We start from the raw sequence: 22,611 nt of genomic DNA on the forward strand, positions 1-22,611 counted from the left end.
GCATGCCATAAACGGATCCAACCCCGAGTAAGGTCATTGTCGTGCGGACTAGCTTCGGAAAAGCCTTGCTAGAAAACAACAGTCATCGTTACAGTTAAGACTAGGTAGCTGCAGCAGGGAAGGCGGGCAGCATGAAAAGTGAATATTTGGAATCGGGGGAGATGAATCTGCTCCGAATACTGTTAATATTTACAGGAACCATCTCCTCTTAGACTGAACAAAGAAAGGTAAGGAAAGGCGGTTAATATTAGATGAGCTGTTTATAGGTAAAATTAGCTAACGACAGAGAGCTTTAGTTTGTGTTGGAGTAGTCCCATAACTCGCTAGCTGACAACCAGATACCTCTGATTAGTTAATTTGGTAGTTGGATAGCTACTTAGCAAATAGAACGTTTGTATTAAATCATTTTTGCTCGGTAATTTGGCTAACTAACAAATCACTAAAGCATCGATTTGAGTTGAATTTTAAGGGATAACTTAGCTAACACTTCGCTACTCTTCTGTTGTCTAGTCAAGATGGTAGGCCCTCGTGCGTAATACACAGCTATATTTGCATTTACTGTTCTAATTAGCAACGGTTGTATGTTACACTCACTAGCTTATTATTAGCCCCTTGCTAGCTAACAACAATTAGGTAACAGGGGTTGAAAGTAGGAATGGTATAAAACACGAAAAATTCCATAGAGGCTATTTATCTCGCTAGTAGCTAATCTGGTTCTCGGTCAATTTATTTTTGTGATTGAATGAATGTTATTTGTAACATTGCTTTATCATTTTGACTGCGTCGATATAACTGCCTTACTGAAATGCTACTTGTAATTTTTGTCAGTATTGCCCATCCACTACTTTAGTTTGCTTGTGCTGCTAGTCAGCTTTCCTCTTATGTTGATGGAATATAGCTTGCTGCACAGCAAACGTAGCAAATTTATTTATATAGTTGTCTTGGTAAAGATCGCCTCCTAGCTACCACCAGATAAACATGAGACTTTGAAATGGCTTGCAGGTGTTACTCCAGTTTTGCCACACATGAGGAACAGATAACGTTATTAGGGCTTTCTTAATACACTTAATACGTTGTTGTTAATGATGATGATTTGTACTGTCATTATCAATAATAATTTTTAATGATCCAAATGAGCTGTGACCAGTGCTGTGCGATATATGGAGATGCTTAAATGAGATAACTCAACAAATATGATCTTGACTTAATCAACAGTGTTAAGATTAGTAAACGCAGCAGCAAAGTATACAACATGCTCACACGAAACAACTCAAATTCGGGTTCATTGCAGCGTTGTCTAAGTATCTGTCAACTTACCAATGCAGTTGTACAGATCGGACCAGGTTACATTTACACAATAACATGACTACGTAGTAAAAAGGCCGTCTATTCTGCAAGTTTACTGGGGATAACATTTGGGTCTCATAATGATTTCTGACTGAAGTAAAAAGAGCTGTTATTGAGCAATTCTGTTGAATGGCCGTGCAAAAACTGCACTTCAAAGACAAATCAACCAGCTTTTGGCCTGAGAAAATCTGCCGAATTTGAAACGTGGTCGCTCAATACCATTGGCACCTATGAAAGCAGTGAGTGTTTTAGGAAATCTTCTGTGAGCAGGCTTGTTTTTGCAGTCAGCTAGTGCGAGCTGGGGGGATGGGAAGAGAACGGAAGTGCAGGGAGCGAGTTACGGGTTTTTGAGACAAAGGAACAAAAACACCAGTGGATGTACTGCGCACGGAATTGTCACGACCAGGCGGAGAGGAACGTGACTGTCTGGTGAAGCACATGCACGACTCATTCGCCCTATTTTGCGCTATATTGTGTTTACTTGACATGCTTGCAGTACGGCCGCGCTGCAGAAGAAACGGCCGAGAAAGCTTCGAACTGTTCAGCATCAGAACCAGTTGGTTCCAGTTCACCTGTCTGTATATTGTTCATCCGGAAAAAAAACAGGTCGACAAAATGGGCTGGTGGTTAAATCCAAGACTGAAGTGCAACACAAAATAGATAACCCTATAAAATTACTTAATACCTGCATTTCAATCACACACTAGCAATGTACGTTTGTTTATTTACTTAAGCAAATTATACATCTCTATCTTCTCCCAGATATCAATGTCCAAAATAACTGTGCTGACAGTAGCTGAGGTGAAGATGAGAATTAAAGTATTTGGTAACATAGGAACATGTGTGTTTTGGCCATACTGCTCTTCACTTTTCAGTCTGATTAACTTTACACCATTTACCCTCTGCCACCAGTTCCAAAACTTAAGACTCTCTCGATCTAATTAGTCTTCATCTTAAAATAAATTTGGTTTAATTTTCGCGGTATAGCTCAGGATGTCATGTCCCTGTGCTTTTTGTCCAGCCTGCCAGTGAAGTATACTTTAGTCAGAGTCTCAAACTGTATGTAGGGTGTAAACATACTGGCAGCCCTCCCATCCCTTGCAATGCAGGCTGCAGATAAGTTATCAAGGTGTCTCATCTGCACCATGACAGTATTGCTTGGTGCTACGCCCCTCAACATGGAAGGACTACATTTTGAAGTTTTGAGCCTGCAATGTAGATTAGCATTCATGTTGCCCTGCAAACTGCAACTAACACTTCAGTAGTTGTTACCCTACCCATACATTAAATGACATTAGCAATACATTTTGTAAAGTTTACCTGTGTTTCAATATACATATTCATGTTTTTATCAACATGAATCCGATTTGACTTAGGCCTGCTTAATTGTATGTCATTTTAGTTTGAGCTATGTTATGATAAAAATGAGAATTTACGACTCATGTGAGATTTACAATTATCAAAGGGCTGTATTGTCAGCAGTTGACTTTGAATGCTGCAGCTGTACTTACAGTTCTGTGTGTTGGTATGAATGTAGCCTTCACTTGGTTAACCCCTGTTGTAAAGTAGCCTGTGTTCCCTCAGGAACATGCAGCCTCTGGCGGTGTACAGGCTGTACCGGTAAGAATGTTCTGATATCATGACCACCAATGGGGGGAACAAACAACACATGCAGGATGGGCAAAGAAAAGCAGCTGCTGCGGTTTTCTCTCAGTGGAGGAAGCTTGTGCTTCAGGAATTCAGTCAGTGACTGAAGGCCTGAGTGGAAAAAGTAGAAAAGTTCCCCCGGGTCCCTCAGTGAACAAAACAACATTTAAAATAGTGTCTTCATCCTAAAAGCTAATTAAAACCTTACTCCATTGCAAAGGTCAGGTTGAATACTGTGCTGAGCTCAGCACCAGGTAGTGGAAGTGTCGAATGCGGGCCAAAGCAGCACTTAAGCCCCTTTTCCATTATCGGACCTTGGGCTTATCCGCTGACTTTCCATAGTCTCAGTAGGGCCATAAGGGGAATTGCAGCATCATGCTTGTGCTGCCTCATGCCCCTGAGTCAAGAGGGGATAGTGGGCCTGTTAAGTTCCCAGAAGACCCTACGCTGTAGTCCTCACAAATTGCACTTCCCATAATAGAATAAAGTCCCTGTTTTCAAATTTTTGTTGATTCAGAGTGAGGATACTGGGGCTGTTGTGAAACCCAAGCAAATTGCAGGCACTTCACCTCTTGTATAGAGGTGGATTTGTAAACCAGTTCTGGAGTAAACATAGTCTGGGTAGGAAGTACTGTACTCATCCACAAGTAATCCACAAAGTTTAGTTAGGGTTAGTGAGGTTGAAAATGAAAATGCCACTGATAGAGGGACACGCATTCTCCTCCCATTTCCTCAGTACTGATGTGTCGGGTGAAAAACATCGGGAATTTGGAAAAATCCTCTTAGAATTTGGATTTTGTGTATGTATGTGTTTACTTCATGGTATTCAACAGTTATGAAAGCTAAGTGAGCTACATGGAGATTTGTACGCACATTGATGAACTATTGATGAACTGGCTGCTTTTACCATTGGCTACACTGAGGTACAATGTGAGCTGTCTTATGCTCAGCAGTGTGGAACAGAATGTGCACAAAATGTACATTTAGCAGCAGTTCCTCTGTTTTGGGGGATTTGTTGTTCATGTTTTTAAACAAAATAAGTGTTCTGGCTTCAGTGAGGTGCTTTCTTGAATGCTCCACTCTCTTCTGAGCAGTGCACTCACATGTTGGGAACTGTAGTTCAGTGTTGGAAGTAACATTGCATATTTCTTGTCAGTTTTGAGTAGTGTGTATCTTGTGTACCTAATGTGAGATTAAACACATTTCTCAAGCCTTGTTTACCATGTAAGTGAAGGCAATAGACTTGAATTCCAGTGCCAAAGGTGAGAAGACTGGCTGTGCCCTAAAATTTGTGTAAAACCAAGTTGAGCACAAACATCTGCGATGAAGTGCAGACCTTATGTGAAGCAGCCTAAGTGACTACTGAAGAGGATGAACTCATGATTCATCAAGTAATTGTAGAGTAGCGGAGTAATTGTAGAGCAATTGCTGATGTCACTGTGTACTCTTGTGTGCAGGGTGTCCGGATGGGGGACCGAGTTGCCGTCGGCCCCTCTGGGGGCATCACTCCAGTGCAGCAGATGCTGGCCTCTGGGACCGGCGCTCTCCTCACCTCCCTGTTCGGTGAGAATGGACGTCTTTTCACAGGGGTCAGACTGGGACTATGAGGATTTGACAGGGTCGCCATGATGTCACACCAGTCTCATCTGATAAGTCAATCTGTATGTGATGGCGCACACAAACCCACAAGTGCTCGAAATCCATGCTTGACCACCTCATTTGGATGTTACTTGTGACGGCAGATATCATAAAAAAGGCAGTACAGATTCTCCTCCCTCAGAAACAATATTGGTTAAGATTTTTCTGTGTGTTAGTTAAGACACACCTTTTATTTTGTCCTCATATGGTTGTGCATAGTATGAATTACACAGTGGGCCCAGTGAAACTGTATGTCTGGACATTTGAGAAGTGGGGTTGGAAAGCATCAAGTTACTTGGTCACAGAGTTATCTGGAATGAGGTAATGCTAGCTGATACAGCATTAACCCATTTTTGCAAGGCTGGCAGTGATGGGACATTTTGTTGGCTTAACTGCTAAAAAGATCACTCGTGGAGACTTGGTTTTAGTGCAGCTGCATTTCTAGAATCTCACTCTTTCTCCTCCTCCTGCAGTCACACCACTGGATGTAGTGAAGATAAGACTGCAAGCGCAGAGGTCACCATTCTATCAAGGTACTGAATGCTAACCTCCCATTTGCAATATAAAACTGCAGTGCTTTGCCAAGTTTTTGAATTGCTTATCCTAGCATTATTTACATCCACCCCTCCCACCACCACCCTGCAGCTATTTCATCTCACAGTCAGATATTGCTTTATTGCATTTCCTTTGACAAGATTTCAGATTTTACTGCATAATGTATTGTAACTTCCTCAGACCCGGTTGCAGACAAGGGATATTACCACAATATATGTAATAGCCCTATGAAATGCAAGGACCAGCTATGAATATTCCCATCCCTGGTTGCATGCAACATTTATTGGCAGCTGTAGTTACATAAATTGCTCTGAACCTCATTGATTGTAAATATTTCAAGCTCAGGGCAGGGTAGGGTAATTACTGCAACTTTTACATGTTACGTAAGCGCTGAGTGAAAGAGGAGGTGAGGTAATTTTTGTTGGGAGGAAAAAAGTTTAATGGCTGCAATGTGATATACACTGAGTGTATAACAGTGGCTCAGTGTTCATGTGAAGAAGACACATTGGATACTTCAGCTAATGCAGAAGAAAGCTCTTTTTTACCCCCCCTCTTCGCTCACCCTTTGCTTGTTTGTTTGCAGCTTTGGCTGTTGACTCTGTGCCCTGGAGCAATGTTATACGTCCAACTAAGTGTGAGTATATGTCGCTTCTTATGCTAGCAGCAAGTGATCTGCCAGCCTCTAACATATGCCTGCTGTGGTGCTTGCACAGCTTGGCTAACATGGCAGGCACACGTACCACGATCACAGCTGGCTGATATGTATGGAAGGTATCATGTGTTTGTTTTTTGTTTTTTTTAAGCATAGCCCTATGAAGTTTTGAAGCACAGCATATGAGATAAGAACTGTATTAGAGTGGGGACTGACTGCTACCCTGGCTTAATTTACCTCCTGTGATTCAGTGATATGCTCAGGGGATGCACTGAACTCCTCTCTCTAAGTATAAAGGGCAAGAGAAATCCTCATAATTTGCTCCATGCCTGACCTATCATAGAAAAAGTAAACTGGTATTTGAGGAAAAAAATTGTGTTAAACCAAACAACTTTCTACATCACTGAAGCTGTCTGTACGCAGTGCAGCGAATCAGCAGTATTTCAGTCCATTGGTAGTATTTTAAAACATATTTGGATGTTTTGTCAAAGATTATCTTGCTGAAATCAAAGCAAAATAAATGGTAAAATTAGTGTTAATGCCGTTTGGTAAAAGCTGGCTGGAGTTAGTTTGAAAAACCTTGAGCTTGTTTCTGTTTGTCTCCCTGGTCAATGCCACAGAGCTGATATTTTTTAGCTAACATATTTAGGATCACGCTCTGAGGGACTGTCTGTGTTTAAACTGTTACTCAGATAAAATAAAATAGAGCAAACAACCCTCTCAGTTCACGGAGGATTATGTAAACCACAGGTGTGTTATGACATAGACCTATTTAGTGTGTCCGGACATTGTCGTGATGAGCTAATAATTCACAGTGCCTTATCTCTGGCAGAGATTGGCTGGCAGCACATAGGGATGAGTGTAATTGGCTACCCAACAAAACAATATGAGCTTTCTTTGCAGCTGTGCTTATCTGTGCTGTGCTTGCAGGGAAATGCTTCCTGTATTGTAATGGCTTGATGGACCACATCTACGTCTGTCAGAATGGCACGAGTTGCACCAGCTGGTACAAGACCCCCACACATTTCAGCGGGACCCTGGTAAGCCCTAACAAACTGGTATAACCCTGAGAAGCTCCCACCTTCCACAGTCCTTGATATCCCTGATAACAATGCACTGTTTTTGAGCTTTTTACTCCATAGTACGTGCTCAGTTTTGCTCTTGTAGTAATTTTGGTTTTACCTAGGCTACAGGATAGTGGATGTCTTGATATCTCAATGTAAAAGGCTATGCTGATGGTAGCCAAGGTATTTTGTGTTTTTGTTGTTGCAAGGCAATGAAACACTATACCCAGGTGTGATCATTTGAGCTGCAGTAATTGCCAGTGGTAAACTTGGAAAGGCCTCACGGTATACCCTGTTGACTGCCTTGTTTGTGCAGGATGCGTTTGTGAAGATCACGCGCTACGAGGGAGTGAGGTCTCTGTGGAGTGGGCTGCCTCCAACGCTGTAAGTGCACGCTGCTCACATCCTCAACAATGGAATCATGCAGATGAAGAATGTGATTTGTTGCTGCTTTTGTCATGCCATGTTTTACCTGGAATGACAAAATATTCTGTGAGGAACAATCAGCTCTAGACGTGGTGATAGGCACAAAAGAGCTGTGTTCTTGCATTCTTCCTAATCCGCAGGAGAGGCAATGCTTCTCACTGACAAAACACAGTGTGGTAAATGTTGATCACCACCCGTATTATGAAAGACTACATTTGGCCTCAGGGACCTTCAGCTCTGCAGACGAGGATAAGAGTAACCATGCTGTGTGGAGTTATTTGAAGCTGTTAGTTCGTGACGTCAAACACACAATGGAACAGGCTAAAATTAACTTTTGCCATCGGCTGTTCCTGGAAAGTGTTTGCATTTGGATCAGTTTTCCATTTTACTGAAATTAATCTTAAAAATGTAAAATGACAGTATGAGTAGAACAAAAGATTTTGTTGACAGGGGTAAAGAAGCTATGTGAAAACATATATATCAACGTCACCATAGCAGCACCTCAGATGATTGCAGGAGGCAAGGAATGACGTGCATATGTACTGTGATGGCTGCCTGCAGTAAAGTGACCATGCGTCCCCTTTGTCCTGCTTGTTCAGAGTGATGGCAGTGCCAGCCACAGTGATCTACTTCACCTGCTACGACCAGCTGAGGGACTTCCTGCGCTATGGGATGGGCTACCAGGGGAGTCAGGTCCCCCTTGTGGCTGGAGGACTAGCCAGATGTGAGTGAGTTCAAGGCTTGAAGTGAGCTAGCTGATTTAAGAAAATAAGGCACAGATTTGAAATGTTGTTTTAGTAAATGTTGTGACACCATCACCAACTCACGTTTGTGGTGAATGTCCAGGGATACTGCAGTGTAGAATATTTTCCAGCTCCAAACTGCAGTGTGTAAACACTATACTAAACACAATAAATATACTGAATTACAGTCTGTCTTGCTAAAGGCCACTTCTTTTTTCTGTCACTCACTGTTCCCTTCAGGGCTCTTGCCAAATGTAATTTCACATTTGATCTGGCTTCTCTCGATGAAATTAGCCAAAGAAAAAGAGGGGGTAGATTAATTTCTCTTGTGTGATTGGCATTGCCTCAAGGTATTTTAATAGTTATATAATTATTTTCACAATTCACAGAATTTCTTTGATCTTTTGGCTCCTGTATACTGCGACCCCAACTGTGAAATGTTTATGGAATGGATGAATTCTGTATTCTTGAGGATCTGGCTGCAGTTAGCACAGTGTGAACAATATGTGATTATGGTGCTTAGGTAGACAAGCAGCAGCCCTCCAGTGCAAAACCTGTGAATCTTACTAAGACAAACGGATTGATCAAAAAAAGGCAAATCCATTCCCGGGAGTAAAGACCAGATGCCCTTTGTGGATGAAGTAAACCAAAAGTCCTTGCTCATGAGGCTGGTAGTGTTTATTGTGTCCATGCCTGTGTGTTCACATGTTTGTGTCTGGGTGTATGGATGGGGGTGTGTGCAAGTCATGCTCCTCTCTGCGTTTCAGTGGGGGCTGTGACTGTGATCAGCCCCCTGGAATTGGTGCGCACCAAGATGCAGTCGCGGCAGCTGTCTTACAGCGACCTGCGGGTGTGCATCCGCTCTGCTGTGGCCCAGGACGGATGGCTGTCCCTGTGGAGGGGCTGGGGCCCCACCGTTCTACGGGATGTACCCTTCTCAGGTGACCCCAACTTCACCTAACTGCAGCCTACATTGCACTAAGTTACCCTTGTCTAGCGTTCAATGACAGACCGTAGCACTTTCTCAGTAGAGGATTCTACATTTAAGTGCTTCTAACAAAGAAAAAGACTTTAACGTAAAACACTGTGGCAGTATGGTAAACTGTAGATGCAGCAGTTTTGCATTAGTGATATTTTGCAGTAACATTTCTGATTACCTGTGGAAAAAGAAGTGCTCTAGGTTCTGGTTGGCTCCTGAGATCTAAGAAATGAACTTTGACTTCATACTTTGATACTCACGGCAGTCTGTCCTGCGCTTTCCAGCCCTGTACTGGTTTAACTACGAGCTGGTGAAGGCCCAGCTGTGTGTGGGCTACAGGGTTACAGAGGCCACCTTCATGATGAGCTTTGTCGCCGGGGCGATCTCTGGGGCGGTGAGTATAATAATTATAATTAATAAATAAAAGCAGCATTAGTATAGCGCCTCTCCAGGATCCTAGACTGCTTTACAGCAGTTAGTTACCTTAGCCAGCACCAATATAGAGCGGTCACCCAGCCGGTTCTTGCCCTTTAATACCTGGCAATAGCAGCACAGGATATCTACATTGTCTGTCAGTGTAAACTGGTATGGAAAGAAAATGCATATAAACTCCCAAGTAAAAGCACAAAGAAACAGAAATAGAGAAAAGTCCATTCAGATATGTCTGTGATTCTTCTGACAGAGAGAGTACATGTATCCAGCAGTTCAAAGGTGAGAGTGACAGAAGTTTTGTTTTTGATAAGGGTTGTGTGTATAATTTCATGATTTGAAACCGGTGTTTTAAGCATCCACTTTATTATTGTTATCAGTAATTATGCTGTTTGATTATGGGACATGTTGAAATAATGATTTTCTTCAATAAACAACTTAGTACTTTCCCTTCAGTGTTTGTTTGATCCAAACCTATTTTGAGCATGTCCATGAAGAGGCTATCGGATTCGCTGGCTTACTGTTTCTTGATAGAGATGTGAAATGGCATTTTAATTACCGGTTGGGGAATGGGTAATGAGGAAGTTGAAAGAATGAGAATTGACCCCATTCTGCGGGAAAAGGAGAACAAGGCCAAAACGGTGACATAACTTAGTCCTTGGCCCATACCAGACTTTGACTCCCTTGCACAAATAAGACCCACCCTTGGTCGAGGCTTCATATGACATTTACTCTGTCTGATCTCAGCCCCAATGTCATTTGCAAGTGGCACTTGGCAACAAGCAATACAAGTCATCTCACAGAGAGTTGTAGCCTGTGGTACCCCCCCCCCCCCCCCCCCCATAGCCACAACACCTTTCGAGGAATGAAGTGCATTCAAGCTGAAATTCTAGGAATGTGGTTTAGCTCTGGGAGTAATACCTGCTGTACTCCAATTGTTTGTGGGGGTTCAGTGCAAGAAAGCTTTGCTTGCGAATAAAGTGATAGGATTTCAGAACATCAGAGCAACTGTTGTTTTTAATCCACCTAATACGTAAAGCTACAGCACTAAACTTTGGTCGTGGACCCTGAGCTCTGGACTGCAAGTGATAGTCAGACGTAAGTGCTCACTGTCGTGACAGCCTGGGTGTCCCTCCCATCCCAGGTGGCAGCAGTGATGACCCTGCCCTTCGACGTGGTGAAGACGCGGAGGCAGATCCAGCTGGGAGAGATGGAGACGCTTGCAGGTAAAGTCGCCTGGTGGCCGAGGGGTGTGGCATAGCTCCCCAGTGGGACTCTGCCCTCTCTCAGCTCCTCCCCCTCCCACCCCGTCTCTGAACTCACCTTCTCTCCCGGTTTCTCTCCCTTCTCTCAGACAGGGGGCGGCGGCTGCGGCGTGGCGGACTGCGGGGGTCGGGGCTGTAGTCAGGGTGTTGTTTCGACCCCCCTCCTCCCAGACAGGTGACCAACTGTTCCCCACGGAGAAGACAGCAGCTTTGCTTAGCTAGTGTGCGCAGGAGTGTTGCACTGTGAACGGCGTGACATGCTGTACATGAGAGACCCCTGCCCTCTGTAGCAGATGCTACCACCGGGACTTGGCCACACAAGACAAAGGCTTCTGTCTTCATCTTGTTTTGCTAGGGTTTTTTTTTTTTTTTTTTTTTTTGGCTGTATGGGAAGAAAGGCCATATGTCCATTGTGCTGATGGATGCATGGGGGCAGGGCCAAAAGAGGGCTTAAATTAAGATCCTTGCTAACCCTGTTTTGCTTGGCCTGTACCTTCACAGAGTCTGCACAAGGAACACAGGGAAAGAAGAAAGGAGTGAAGACGGCGCCCCCCCTCCTGTCCTCTCTGATCACGCAACAGTAAGGCCAACATACAGCATCTAACTGCGCTGTCCTCTCCTCTCCCTCACAGCCCCAGCTAAGAAGCCCTCATCCACCTGGCACATCATGGGGAGGATCTGGGCTGAGTCAGGCTACAGGGGCCTCTTTGCAGGTGAGCGCCTGGGATCTATCTATTATTGGTGCATAGCATGGAAATACTTGACAAAGTATAAACGGCATACATGTTTTTGTCTGCCGGGGGTGAGGCTTAGATGTTGTAAGCTGAGGGAATAGTTACTCCTAGACAAATTCTTGTACATTCCCCTGCTAGATATGGTATTACTAACATGAATTTGTTAATTGTAATAGACACTTAAGTGAATGCAAATGTATAGATGCCAGCTCATGCCAGAGGCATGCATTTGAGCTCCCTTGTGTGCTACCAGAGGCCAGCCAGCTCAGATGGTAATGGACCATGGGGTAGAACTAAAGGCTCTGTCTCTTTCTCGACCAGGTTTCCTGCCCAGATTGGTCAAGGTGGCCCCTGCCTGTGCGGTCATGATCAGCACCTACGAGTTTGGGAAAACCTTCTTCCAGAAGCTGAACCGGGAACGTGCACTGCAGGGGGTGTGAGATTGACACCCTCTTCATCCCACTGTGAGCTGATACAGGACAGCACATCATTACCTATCCAAATAGTTTAAATCCAACACCACAATCAGCCCATTTTAACACAGTTAGAAGGAGTGCCCAGTTTAACATGTAGCATCCCCTTAGCATTGTAGCAGTGTGTATTACTGCAGTGACACTGACTATATATGTTAGCTGGGTCAGAACAACAGAACTCTGTATTGAAGCTTTTCAGCAGGAAACTTGAAAGGGTCCCTCTATGCCTGCAGGCATACTTTTATTGAATAGTATAATTTAATTTTTGTTTATGGGAACTTGGGGGTGTTTAGATGTTGAACATCTACCCTGAAGCTCTCTGGACAGAGCTAATAGACATCAGGCTAATACATTGTGAACCTTACAGGCAGGAGACTGCCTAAGCCTAAGTCTGCATGAACGCATTTTAGGACACCATCTGGCCGACTGTTTCCATGTGGCCCCTGGGTTAGCCAGGCTCCTTCAGCTGTAGTGGCATTTCAAACTGTTTGGCTTGTGCAGTTCTTTGCACCCGGATTGAAAAGGTAAAATGACTTGAACAAAGCTGCATGCTTTTTGACCAAGGAATTGTTGGTTTTCCTCTCACTACAAGATCGGTGTGCCTTTTACCTGGCATGTTACTAAAGATTTCCCATCTCTGCTCCGCAATGCCAGCTGGTGGCCCACCATTGGAATAACACTGAGACATGGCCTTGTCTTGTGAGGTCAGCGGTGGTTAAAGACATGCATGCACACCTGCGACAAACAAGACATTCCACCCACTCACCTCTGGGATGCTGTGCCCTGGTTGCTGGAACCAGTTGGCACTGCTGTCAACCTCTGCATCATGGAGACAGGACAGTTAAAGGACGCATTGCATGTGGTGGCAGCAAGACCTCAATGCAAATGGATAGTTGGCCTCTGATGTCAGCTACCTTGCGCTGATCTGTCATGTGGCTGCGTGACACTGGAAAAGCGGCACAGAAGCCTTGACCAAGAACCTATGCTGAATTGAACATTCGTTTTTGTTTAGAAGTGAATAGATGATATTGGAGCCTTGGAACCGGTCAGCTGGTTTTACTCTGCAATGTCCACTGCTGTTCTTTTGATTTTTTTTTTTGTCCGGTACCGTTGAGGAAGGTCTGAGAGAAACTGTTTCCTCACCCAGTTCTACAGTGTGGAAAAGCTATGTTTGAAAGTGCATGTTCTCATTTTGTGTGTGGGCATAGTGGACGGCCAGTGTGCTGAGACAGTGGAGTGGAACCTGCCTGCTCAGCCTTGTATTAAACTGTTTAACCTGTGTTGTTCAGGTGCATCATCTTCACCACTTCCGATCAATAACCCACCCACTGTGAACCCAGCTCTGGTGCGTTCCAAACTCTTTTGGCTCAAGTTCTATTAAATGGGTAAAGTTAAGTTAAACATGGCGCTAGCTTATGTGAGAACTGACAAGCAGTTGTATTTTGGTTGCAAGTCGAGCAAGAACCAGTATTCACTTTCAGAGAACAGCAGTTTGCGCTTTACTTTTTACTCCCATAGGTGCAGTATGCATGTTTAGTTTTCGGCAACTGCAGCGTAACCTTGGATAATTGTGACAAAGTCACTGCTGCTGTTCATAGATAGATAGTTTGATGATAAACTTTTTGTTCTGATTTAAATAGGTGTATGATTACGATGGATGTTTTGTATCAGTTGATCCAATCACTGGTTGTTTGTCTGAGGAGCCTTATTCAGCTTGTCATTTTGAAAGTCTAGTCTTTTGTATAATGCTTTGTGAAGTTCTGAAGAAATATTCAAAGACTGTGGAAAGTTCTCTGTCACTGGGTTATGTGGAAACACTCATCTATGGAACAATGCATAGGGCAGGACTGTCCTTTCATGAGATTGTATTTTTCAGTGACTTGCATTTTTATTTTTTTTAATGGTCCTTGACTATTTACTTTGCCATACTTGAATGTAAGCTCTTAAGAATAATAAAGACCTTATTTGATAAGATGTGCTCTCATTCTTCACTATAGAACTTCTTCCCCTGGGGTCACTTTGTTTTTCTAAATTGAGGGAAAAAGGATAGTGATTTACTTATTTAGCTTCACGGTTTATTGTAGACTGATTTGAGAGATGTGTCTCGCATGTATGTACATGCAACAAGTTCACGACAGGAGAAATAACTCAAACATGTTAAATGCTTTAATCTTTGTATATTAACATTATTAAGAACAGGCATAAAGATTGCACCAAAAAATAAAAAAGGGATGAAGGAAATAAATGGCATTTGTTATGTCAAACATTCAGCACAACATATGCTGTTTTGCTAACAGATGGAAAGTGACATTTCATCACTCAAAAGTTCGCCACACATTCTAATGAAAACGAAAATTCAGATCAACAGCCTCGCACAAGCGTTTCACAGTTCCATTCTGCTTGTTCATGGCAAAGCAAGGACCACCACTCCTGTTCTGCCTGATGGCACCATCTAATGGAGAAATGTGTTACTGCCCTGTGGGAGGCCATTTTATGGGATTTTCTGTCAGGATAACTTCAAAATGAAGGTATTCATATGCTTTCTCATTTTTTAGTTATTTTAATAACTTCATTGGTATTTTGCCCAAACATTCTGCCAGTTTTAGTCTCGCAGTTTTAGTCTTGCGGCGTAATTCACTAATAATCACTCCAGCGGTACAATAATGATTTCATTTCTGAACCATAAATACTTTACTGAGCGATCATATGCATATTTTTGTTTTGACCGTGTTTATACATACATTTTATGCTGTCTTTTTAAAACTGATCCAATAAAAAATCTGATTTTTAAACAAACGGTGACAGCAGGTGATGTGGGGGCAGGTGACATAATCTAAGGCACCGGAAAAAAGAGATGCAGATATCAGGTGAGGCAGCAGATATTTGTAACACGTCAACAACCTTCACAAAAATATGTACATCTACACAGAGAAGATGGGTTGGTACTACTGAAGTAAAGACCAAAAAAAGAAAACTCCACTGTAATCCACTCAAGGCCAAGTGGCTAAAATGTTACAGTCAGCCCCCTCCTCCTGCTCTTTCTCTAGCCTAAAAGGGCAAAGGGCATGGTGCATGAGGGGGTCAGCCACATTTTCTGTTCCAGTTTCTCAGCTGAAAAATGTGACCCCCCCCTTTCCACATTTCAACATTTGAAGTCTCAGTCTGTTCTATTCTGAATGAAGTTATGATAGGTTGGCTCTTAAAGCTCTGTGTTATGGGTGCAGGTGGTATCTCAAAGGCTGTACATTTTATAAATTACCCCTAATCTCTAACAGGTGCTATTGCAGTGTAGTCAGCAGCTCCAGCCTCATCTTGGCTGTTTTCATTAGATTTCAAAAGTAATTTAAGATACTCGAAGTTCCAGTTGTACTCTCCTGGTTGCATTTCTGTACTGTCATGTTTTGTCACATAATTCAAATTATTGAACTCGTTTTTATTATTCATATCAGATTTTACATTTAATTTCTTCCCTCAAATGGAAACATAATGACTGTTACAATTAATGCTACACAAATCACCAGTGTAAAAGAGATCAAACTGGACCAAGTTTCTCAGACCATATACAACAACTTTACATGTCCAGCTACTTTGACAAAGGCTCAGGGACAGCACTTTAGAAAGATAAAAAGACTCATTTACATGATTTGAGGGAGAATGGCTTGAAGAGTCACCTACAACATTATAAAATATTTTACTGGAGATTTGCCTTCAAGCAAACCATGTAACCAAACAAGTGAATGTCAGTTTATGGCTACTATGGAAATGACAACAATTCTGCTAGGCTTGAATTAGTAGCACTGTTGTCCTATGTAAGAGCTACCCTGCCATGGTACCGCTTATATGAAGGGCTAGTTGACAGAAGTCTGTCCAGTTTTGTGCTAGCTAACAATGAGACCAGACTCGGTACCTCACAAACTTTTAACCCTCAATTAAGTGTTTTCATAATTGGCTCAATGTCACTGGTTGTCAAGTTTGGCATTTCAAAACAAAGGTTTGAAACATCAAGTTACTCAAGCACTGCGACTTTCCATTTTGGTCTGTCTGACCAAAAATTAATGCAGGATTTAGCTTCCCACACCAGGTGGAAGGCAGTGCTTATATTCATTAACTGATGGCAGAGCACTGGAATGACAAGCAGCTCTCAGTGCAGGTTCTTACTCTCAGTGTTAAGGGCAAAATTCCATATTCTGCACACCATTATGAGAGCAAACTCACAGTTGCTGGTGTAGTAGGCAGTGTTGTTGCTAACTGTGCAATGAGGGCATTCTGGCTGTGAAGTCTACTTGTAAACATCAAATCTTTAAAGCAGTGCTTATTAAGTGCTTGACAACAGTGACTAAAAGCAGCATTATGCCACATGTTCTATATTGCATTCTCCATTCTTCACATGTAAATTTGGCTTCTGAACCAGATGACATTTGACACGGTTTTTTATTTGTTAAATCTGAAATTTTTGAATCCTCATGAAACATCCATTCTAAAGAGTACATGCATACTTATAAACGGAAGCCTGTTTCAGTTTCACTCAACAATATTTTGTGGTATGAGTTATGACATTCACAGTAAATTGGTGCTGCTGAAGTGGTCTGTTGAAGTGCGTGAGCCTTAATTCCATTAGGTAGCCATGAACTGACACACTTGTCGCTGTCTCTCTGAATATACTCCTTTTGGTTGTACATACAACGCTTCTTTCATCGTGTGCTGAAAAGGCCTTCAGTGCTAGCCACTATATCTATGCAAAAGAAGGCACTTGAGGGAGAGAATGTTTTATGGATTTTATGAAGAGTACTGAACACTGGTGTGCACTTCTGACATTAATTTGCATGCAATAATCTGGGTGACCACGCCCCCTGTCATCATGTTGAGGGACACACAATAGATCCTCTTTGTCTGCAGTTTCCACTCTCATTACTCTTTGTCCTGTCCTGGGCAGATATGGTAATCGCTCTGATAATGCACAGCACACTTTCTGCCGAGGTTGCGCTGAAGGACAAGAAGGCTACCTAAATCGATGACAGGAGCATGGATTTCAGATATTGAGACAGAGGCGGTGGATAACTGCTGCACATTCATAGCTACTGAATAGAATGTTCTATCATTTTGACTTTATTGAGGTCTTGAACAGACTGCGGCATACCCGCATGACCCAAAGTGATGTCACACTATTTTTCATCTGTTGCAGTACTTGGGTTGTTGATGTTTCAGGGAAAAAGAAAAGGTTTGTGTGTAGCAGACACATTTTTGAGGGGCTTTTGAGCAATTACCTTTACAATATAGAACATACAAGACAAAGAAGTGCTTAGGTACTGTATGTCTCAAAGGTGAATTTGGTGGGAATGCTGTGTAAACAGATCTGTTTTCAAGAGCTCTTATATTTCATTTTTTCCTGCAGCCAGGAAAACAATGGTCCTGCAAAGTCCTTCAAGGATTTTTTTCCCTAGTAAACCCAGAGGAACTGCTCCCAAGTCTGCAACAGTACAGCTTAGTTACACAGGACCAATGGGATCAAAATTCCATAGCAGGGAATCATCTGCAAGGTTCCTATTTGTTCAACAGATCCCTTTTCTATCACAAATGTCACCGTTTAAAACTAAACCAAACAGAGAGCCCATCAGTCAACCACCCATTTCCAGATTCAGTACAGGATATCTTGTGCTTTGATTTATTGTCAGATACATACAAAATGTTAACTTAGTTATCTTTATAACCAGGTGGGCAACTTTAGACTTTAAGTTATAGCCTTTTCTGAGAGCCTTTTCCTAATCTAGCTCCTTAATAGAATCAGTGATACATTATGATGCTTTAGTGACTCTTGATCTGACCCCAATTTCATGAATATATTTCAAGAAGACATGCTCATCATTGGGTTAACCTGATACTGACAGTCCCTGAAAAGGTAATGCAAACTTAGTAGAAAAGCTCCAGTTGTTGAACCTTACCTATCAAAACGGTTGACAGAAAACATTCATGTCCTCTTGTGTGCATGTCAACAAAGGCTAACATTAAATGATGGAAAGTCAATTCATCCAAATCCACAGGTTAAACAGCCATATGACCAAAAACAAAATGGAACAAAACTGACAACCGTTCACAACTGTCCCCGTGGCAACATCTCCTGGAGTTTTGAAAGCTGTGTTGGTCAGCTGCAGAGGTGATTCCAAACAATGATCATGAGAACACAAGTTAAGATATAATAGGATACTGTACTGAAGTTTCCTCTGATTCAAACACATCAATTCACTTACCATAGTGAATAAAAAACAATAAACCGGTTGCACTATGCCACAAAGTCATTCAGTTGTCCTCTTGGCCACAGACACACATTCTAAAGAAGGCCTTGCTTATCATCATAAATTCCCAGAAAGCATTAGTTGTTCCATTCTCAACTGTCTGGAGTTTGAATGAGACAAACTAAAATGAACTAAACCCTAAAACAAAAAGAGGCCATTCGATGTCTACATCGCCAGTGCTGTCTTCTGTTCATCTGGAGTAGGGACAGTTTAGTCTGATTTCCATAGGAACAAAGCTTTCTATTCGGCCAGCTGGCCCACAGTCAGTATAAAATGGCTCATCATCACTGTTTCTGTTAACAGCTATCTTGTAAGACAAAAATGACTTGATAAAGAAATGAGTTCAATTTACAATATATGGGAACAATACTAAAAAAAACTTCCACAATTCACCTTTCCATCTCTTACCACCATTGTCCTCTCTGTGCCTAATCCTACATGGGAAGAACTCAACGTTTCAACACTGACCACATGCGAGGATACTCCCTACCGAAACAACGATCCATGCTCCTCAAAAGATGGCCGGGGGCTAAGGAATTAAGAGGGGCAGTCGACACGATCACTTCAAAACAAAGAGGCTGACTGGTTTTTCAGACCAGTTTAACAAATCTTGGATATCAGGTGGTTTATGACATTGTTGTGCTTTTGCCAGGATGCGTTACAATCAGGGATTTGCTGTTCCGTTGCTCTTTTTCTTTCGTTTTTTGGTAAGGACCTACGAGCGTGCCACTGAAGGAGACTGAAATGGATGAGGGAGGGTGAATCATACCCCCCCCCCCCATCCAGGAGCAGTTTGAGGTTCCTTGGACGGGGCTCCTCCGTACCTACTTCCTGACGTTAAAGACCATAAGAGGCCTCTCCTCATGCCTCTGCCAGGGGCTCTTCTTGTTCTCCCCCTTGTCGTCCTTGTCATCTGGGTCATTCTCGTCCTCCGGGCTGGTCATGGAGTCGCGGTGGGTCTCGCTGTTGCTGCTGCGCGAGCTGTTGACCCGGCTGCGGCCCCGACGCGGAATGGTCGCCCCGCGCGGCTCAGGGGCCTCATCCAGCAGCGGGGTGAGGGAGTTGTCCTCAGGTGAGCACATGGCTGTGCGGCTCTCGCTGCTGCTGGGCTCCGTGTCATCCAGGTAGGCCAGCTTGGAGTAGGCCTTCCCACCGTGATCCTTGCGCTCACTGCCCCCACCCCCGCGCTCCTCTTTGCCCTTGCCCTTTACCTTGCGGTGCAGCGCAGGCGCCGGCTTGCCCTCCTGGACGTCTGCCCCAGACTCCAGGATGGGGTCGCTGCTGCCTCGGCCGTTGCGCTCGTTGCCCAGGTCGATGTAGGAGTGCCTCACGTGAGAGTTGGAGCGCCCGTCTAGCGAGATGAACCAGGCCCGGGGGTGCGGCTTCACCCCAAGCTCCAGCAGTTTCTTCTCTGTGAGCGCCTGCAGCTCCCCGTTCATCTGGGCCATAGTGGAGTCGTTGAAGAGGACAGGGATGCGGACGGGGCCTGATGAGGGGTTGGGGCCCCACCCACGGCCCTCGGGGTCCTCTCCGGGCGGGCTGGGCTGCTGCTGCTGCAGTTGCTGTTGCTGCTGGACCTGCTGCTGTTGCTGGGGGGCTTCCATGTCCTGTTGCTGCTTCTGCTCTGCCGTCTGCTCCATGCCAGAAAAGTCAGAGGACAAGCGCATGTAGTGGGCTGGGATGACCAGGGTGGGCACCATACTCCTGTACATGTTCTCCTTCATCTGGTCAATGGATCCGCAGAAGATCAGCTGACCAGGTTGGGTGTTCAGGGAGGTGGGCCGAGCCAGGTGGTCCCCCGGCTGGGTCATGGAGTATTCAGGTGGCTTGCTGTCCGGCTTAGGGCCCTGGTAGTGGTCGGCGAAAGGTGGCGGCAGGCCAGGAGGCGACGGGGGGTCAGAAGAGTAGCCTTGGTTGTCGTTAGCATTGTGGCGCCGGCTAGTGCTGCCCTTTTCCTCCATGGAGCTGTAGCTCCTGGAGTAGTCATCCTGCAGCAACGGTGGATCCAGGCTGTTGGTGTCAGTGGAGCGGGTCACCTTCATGGGGAAGCTCTCGCCACGCCGCGTTGCAGCATCCCCCTTTGAGTGGCGTAGTTTGTGGGCGGGGACGTGCCTGAAGAACTCCTCCCGTGAGCTCTGGAAGTCGTGCGAAGAGGAGAGGTCGGACTTGATGCCATCCATGTCGCCATTGGAGGAGGCTGTCTCCATGTGGCCACCACTGATGAGGTTGAGGCGAGAGGTGGAGGTGCCCTGATCCCGCTTGGAGCCGTCCAATGGGGAGGAGGCGTGCATCTTGCGGTGCTGCTGGCGTGGCTTTAGACACCTTCGTCTGGGGACACAAAATTGAGGGAAGGAAATGCTTTCAGGCAAACTTTCAAGACCTGCATGATTACAACACTGTAAGCCGCACCTTTTCTGGTCTGCCAAGTGCAACCTCTCCAAACTCCTCAAAGCACACATATTCTTGCCTTGAACAACTAACAACTGAATACCACGCAAAATTAAACATCTACAATAGAAATATATTTTCAGCAAAGAGATGCACTGTATTCTCAAGCTTCAAATATTGGCCTACTTATAACCCAGCACTGGCCCTTTGGATGTTATTGATAACACTGAGATATCATGCATATCTAACCCTATTCCTGGAGATCCACATTTTGTATTTTCATTACATTGTCCTCTAACAACAGAATTTCAACACCTGGTGACCATTTAGGCATAAATCACTTAAATGATATGAATAAATGAATGAGCAACTGGTATAGATGCCAAAGGTGGCTCCACTCCTTCAGGAAACATGAATTCATAGAAAAAAAATTAGGGTATGGATATTCAGGACTCAGGTTGTAAACCACTGCTGTAGAGAATCGTGGTACTAATCATTGTAATAATGGTGCTTTTTTCCTATCATAATGAATGTAGTGACACAGGTAGCACAGGCCATACCTGCAGTAGTAGAGCAGCAGACACAGCAGGATGAGCACTAGCAGGGCCATGGAGCCCAGGATGGTGAGCAGGAAGATTGTGTGGTATGTGGTGATGTCCCGCAAGCCTGTGGGGTTCAGACCCATCCCTGCAAGGCGAGAGGATTTCCCATGAGCCAGCAGGGCTGCAACAAGGCCTAACAACTCATGTCATGTCTCAGGGCAGCAGTATGAAGAGCTAAAAAATTCAAAGGACAGCACATATTGCAAAGAACACAAGAACCAAGGTGCTCCAGTATGTTAAAATATGGCCTTTAAAATATGGCAGGTAAAAAAAATAAAATATGACATTTAAAAAAATCTGACATGTTTCAGGGTCATGTTCAGCCCTCAGGGAGTTAAACAAAATTGGTGTTCTTTCTCACTTAAACTTCTATTTTGGTGACTATAATTAGTTTCCAGGAGGCTCTCCTCTTTGTCTTTGCATAGCACATATTGAGGCATGTTCACGGAAGAAGCTTGTATGTCTTTTTGAGGAATTTCTGTTCAAACATTTTTGCAGGGTTTCATGACATTGTTTTTCATTAAATCCTCTGGTAAGAGACTTCTACAGGCTCCTAAGTTGCAGTAAAAGGCTGAGCATTACAGCCAAGGTTCGATCCCAGCTATGTCATCAGCCGATGAGAACTGGGAGTCCATAGTGGCATAAAAAACTGGCTACGTTCTGCCAAGGAATATGGGGGAGGGTAGGACATCCAGGGGTCTGCTTCACTGTGCATCAGCAACCCCTGCTTGTTGATTGGGTGCCTGCAGTTCTCCCTCCATTAAGCTTACGAATTATGGCATATCCTCTTCCAACTCAAGTCCGCTTAAGCTTAGCATGGGAGATGCAGTGAGTAAAGAAGCTGCTACTGACATCACATGTTTCGGAAGAGGACAGGTTTGTCCGTGTCCTCTCACACTGACAGCGGGAGCAGCATCTAAGGACAAAACTGGGCATTCCAAATTAGGTGAAAAAGGGGGAAAAGCATTGGACATTCCAAGAGAAAGAGACTTCTATGCCCTCCTTTGGCAAAACACCTAACACAGAGCACAAACAAACTCTGTCCAAGAGATGCAACTGAACAGGACTGGACAGTTACCTGTAGTGGAGGGCATGGCTGCAACCCAATATCCCAGCTGTGGGGCCACAAAACTCCAGATCAGCTGTGATCCCTCCTTTTTGATGTACCCTGTTCCATTCCTCACCCACAGACCTGTGTGGAAAGAGGCCACAGTCAGCCAGCACAGAGACAGAGCCAGATACATGATTAGAAATTGCCAGGCTGTCCCAGAGACCTCCTACTCTAGTGCAGTCCAGTGGATGCCTGAGGAACTGAGCGTGGTTATTTGCCAGGTCATATCAAGTAAATCTAATTTTTAGATTTTAGATTCTTAAGTATG

The 22,611-nt window shown here is 44.0% G+C and overlaps 2 protein-coding genes across 4 annotated transcripts in view; one reads left to right on the forward strand and one right to left on the reverse strand.

Annotated features, from left to right (window-relative positions):
• Positions 1-187: 187 nt before the first annotated feature.
• slc25a39 (solute carrier family 25 member 39) lies at positions 188-13,924 on the forward strand. Of its 3 annotated transcripts, XM_036536630.1 has the most exons (12): positions 188-227; positions 4,452-4,557; positions 5,106-5,165; positions 5,771-5,821; positions 6,770-6,879; positions 7,220-7,287; positions 7,929-8,053; positions 8,840-9,013; positions 9,336-9,445; positions 10,625-10,706; positions 11,378-11,458; positions 11,801-13,924. In XM_036536630.1, the coding sequence occupies exons 2-12, from the start codon at positions 4,461-4,463 to the stop codon at positions 11,917-11,919; spliced, it is 1,077 nt and encodes a 358-aa protein (XP_036392523.1). In that variant the 5' UTR covers positions 188-227; positions 4,452-4,460; the 3' UTR covers positions 11,920-13,924. The 3 variants fall into 3 exon arrangements, with proteins under 3 accessions (XP_036392523.1, XP_036392531.1, XP_036392540.1); XM_036536638.1 differs by lacking the exon at positions 5,771-5,821; XM_036536647.1 differs by lacking the exon at positions 11,801-13,924 and having other exon boundaries at positions 10,835-11,454.
• Positions 13,925-16,932: 3,008 nt separating this feature from the next.
• Positions 16,933-22,611, reverse strand: part of LOC118793176 (protein FAM171A2-like) — a 38,845-nt gene continuing 33,166 nt past the window's right edge. The window contains exons 6-8 of the mRNA XM_036551229.1: positions 22,311-22,424; positions 21,191-21,317; positions 16,933-20,570 (exon numbers count right to left, since the gene is read on the reverse strand). Coding sequence (XP_036407122.1) covers positions 19,067-20,570; positions 21,191-21,317; positions 22,311-22,424 — 1,745 coding nt within the window. The 3' untranslated portion in view covers positions 16,933-19,066. The remainder of the gene's footprint in view (positions 20,571-21,190; positions 21,318-22,310; positions 22,425-22,611) is intronic.

The sequence above is a fragment of the Megalops cyprinoides genome, chromosome 1, assembly GCF_013368585.1.
Source record: "Megalops cyprinoides isolate fMegCyp1 chromosome 1, fMegCyp1.pri, whole genome shotgun sequence".
Classification (NCBI taxonomy): domain Eukaryota; kingdom Metazoa; phylum Chordata; class Actinopteri; order Elopiformes; family Megalopidae; genus Megalops; species Megalops cyprinoides.

Coding starts and splice junctions, on each gene's coding strand:
- slc25a39 (XM_036536630.1), top strand. CDS start 4,461: ATGGGGGACCGAGTTGCCGTCGGCCCCTCTGGGGGCATCACTCCAGTG. Junction 8,054..8,839: donor GGCTGGAGGACTAGCCAGAT/GTGAGTGAGTTC, acceptor TCTGCGTTTCAG/TGGGGGCTGTGACTGTGATC. Junction 10,707..11,377: donor AGAGATGGAGACGCTTGCAG/GTAAAGTCGCCT, acceptor TCTCCCTCACAG/CCCCAGCTAAGAAGCCCTCA.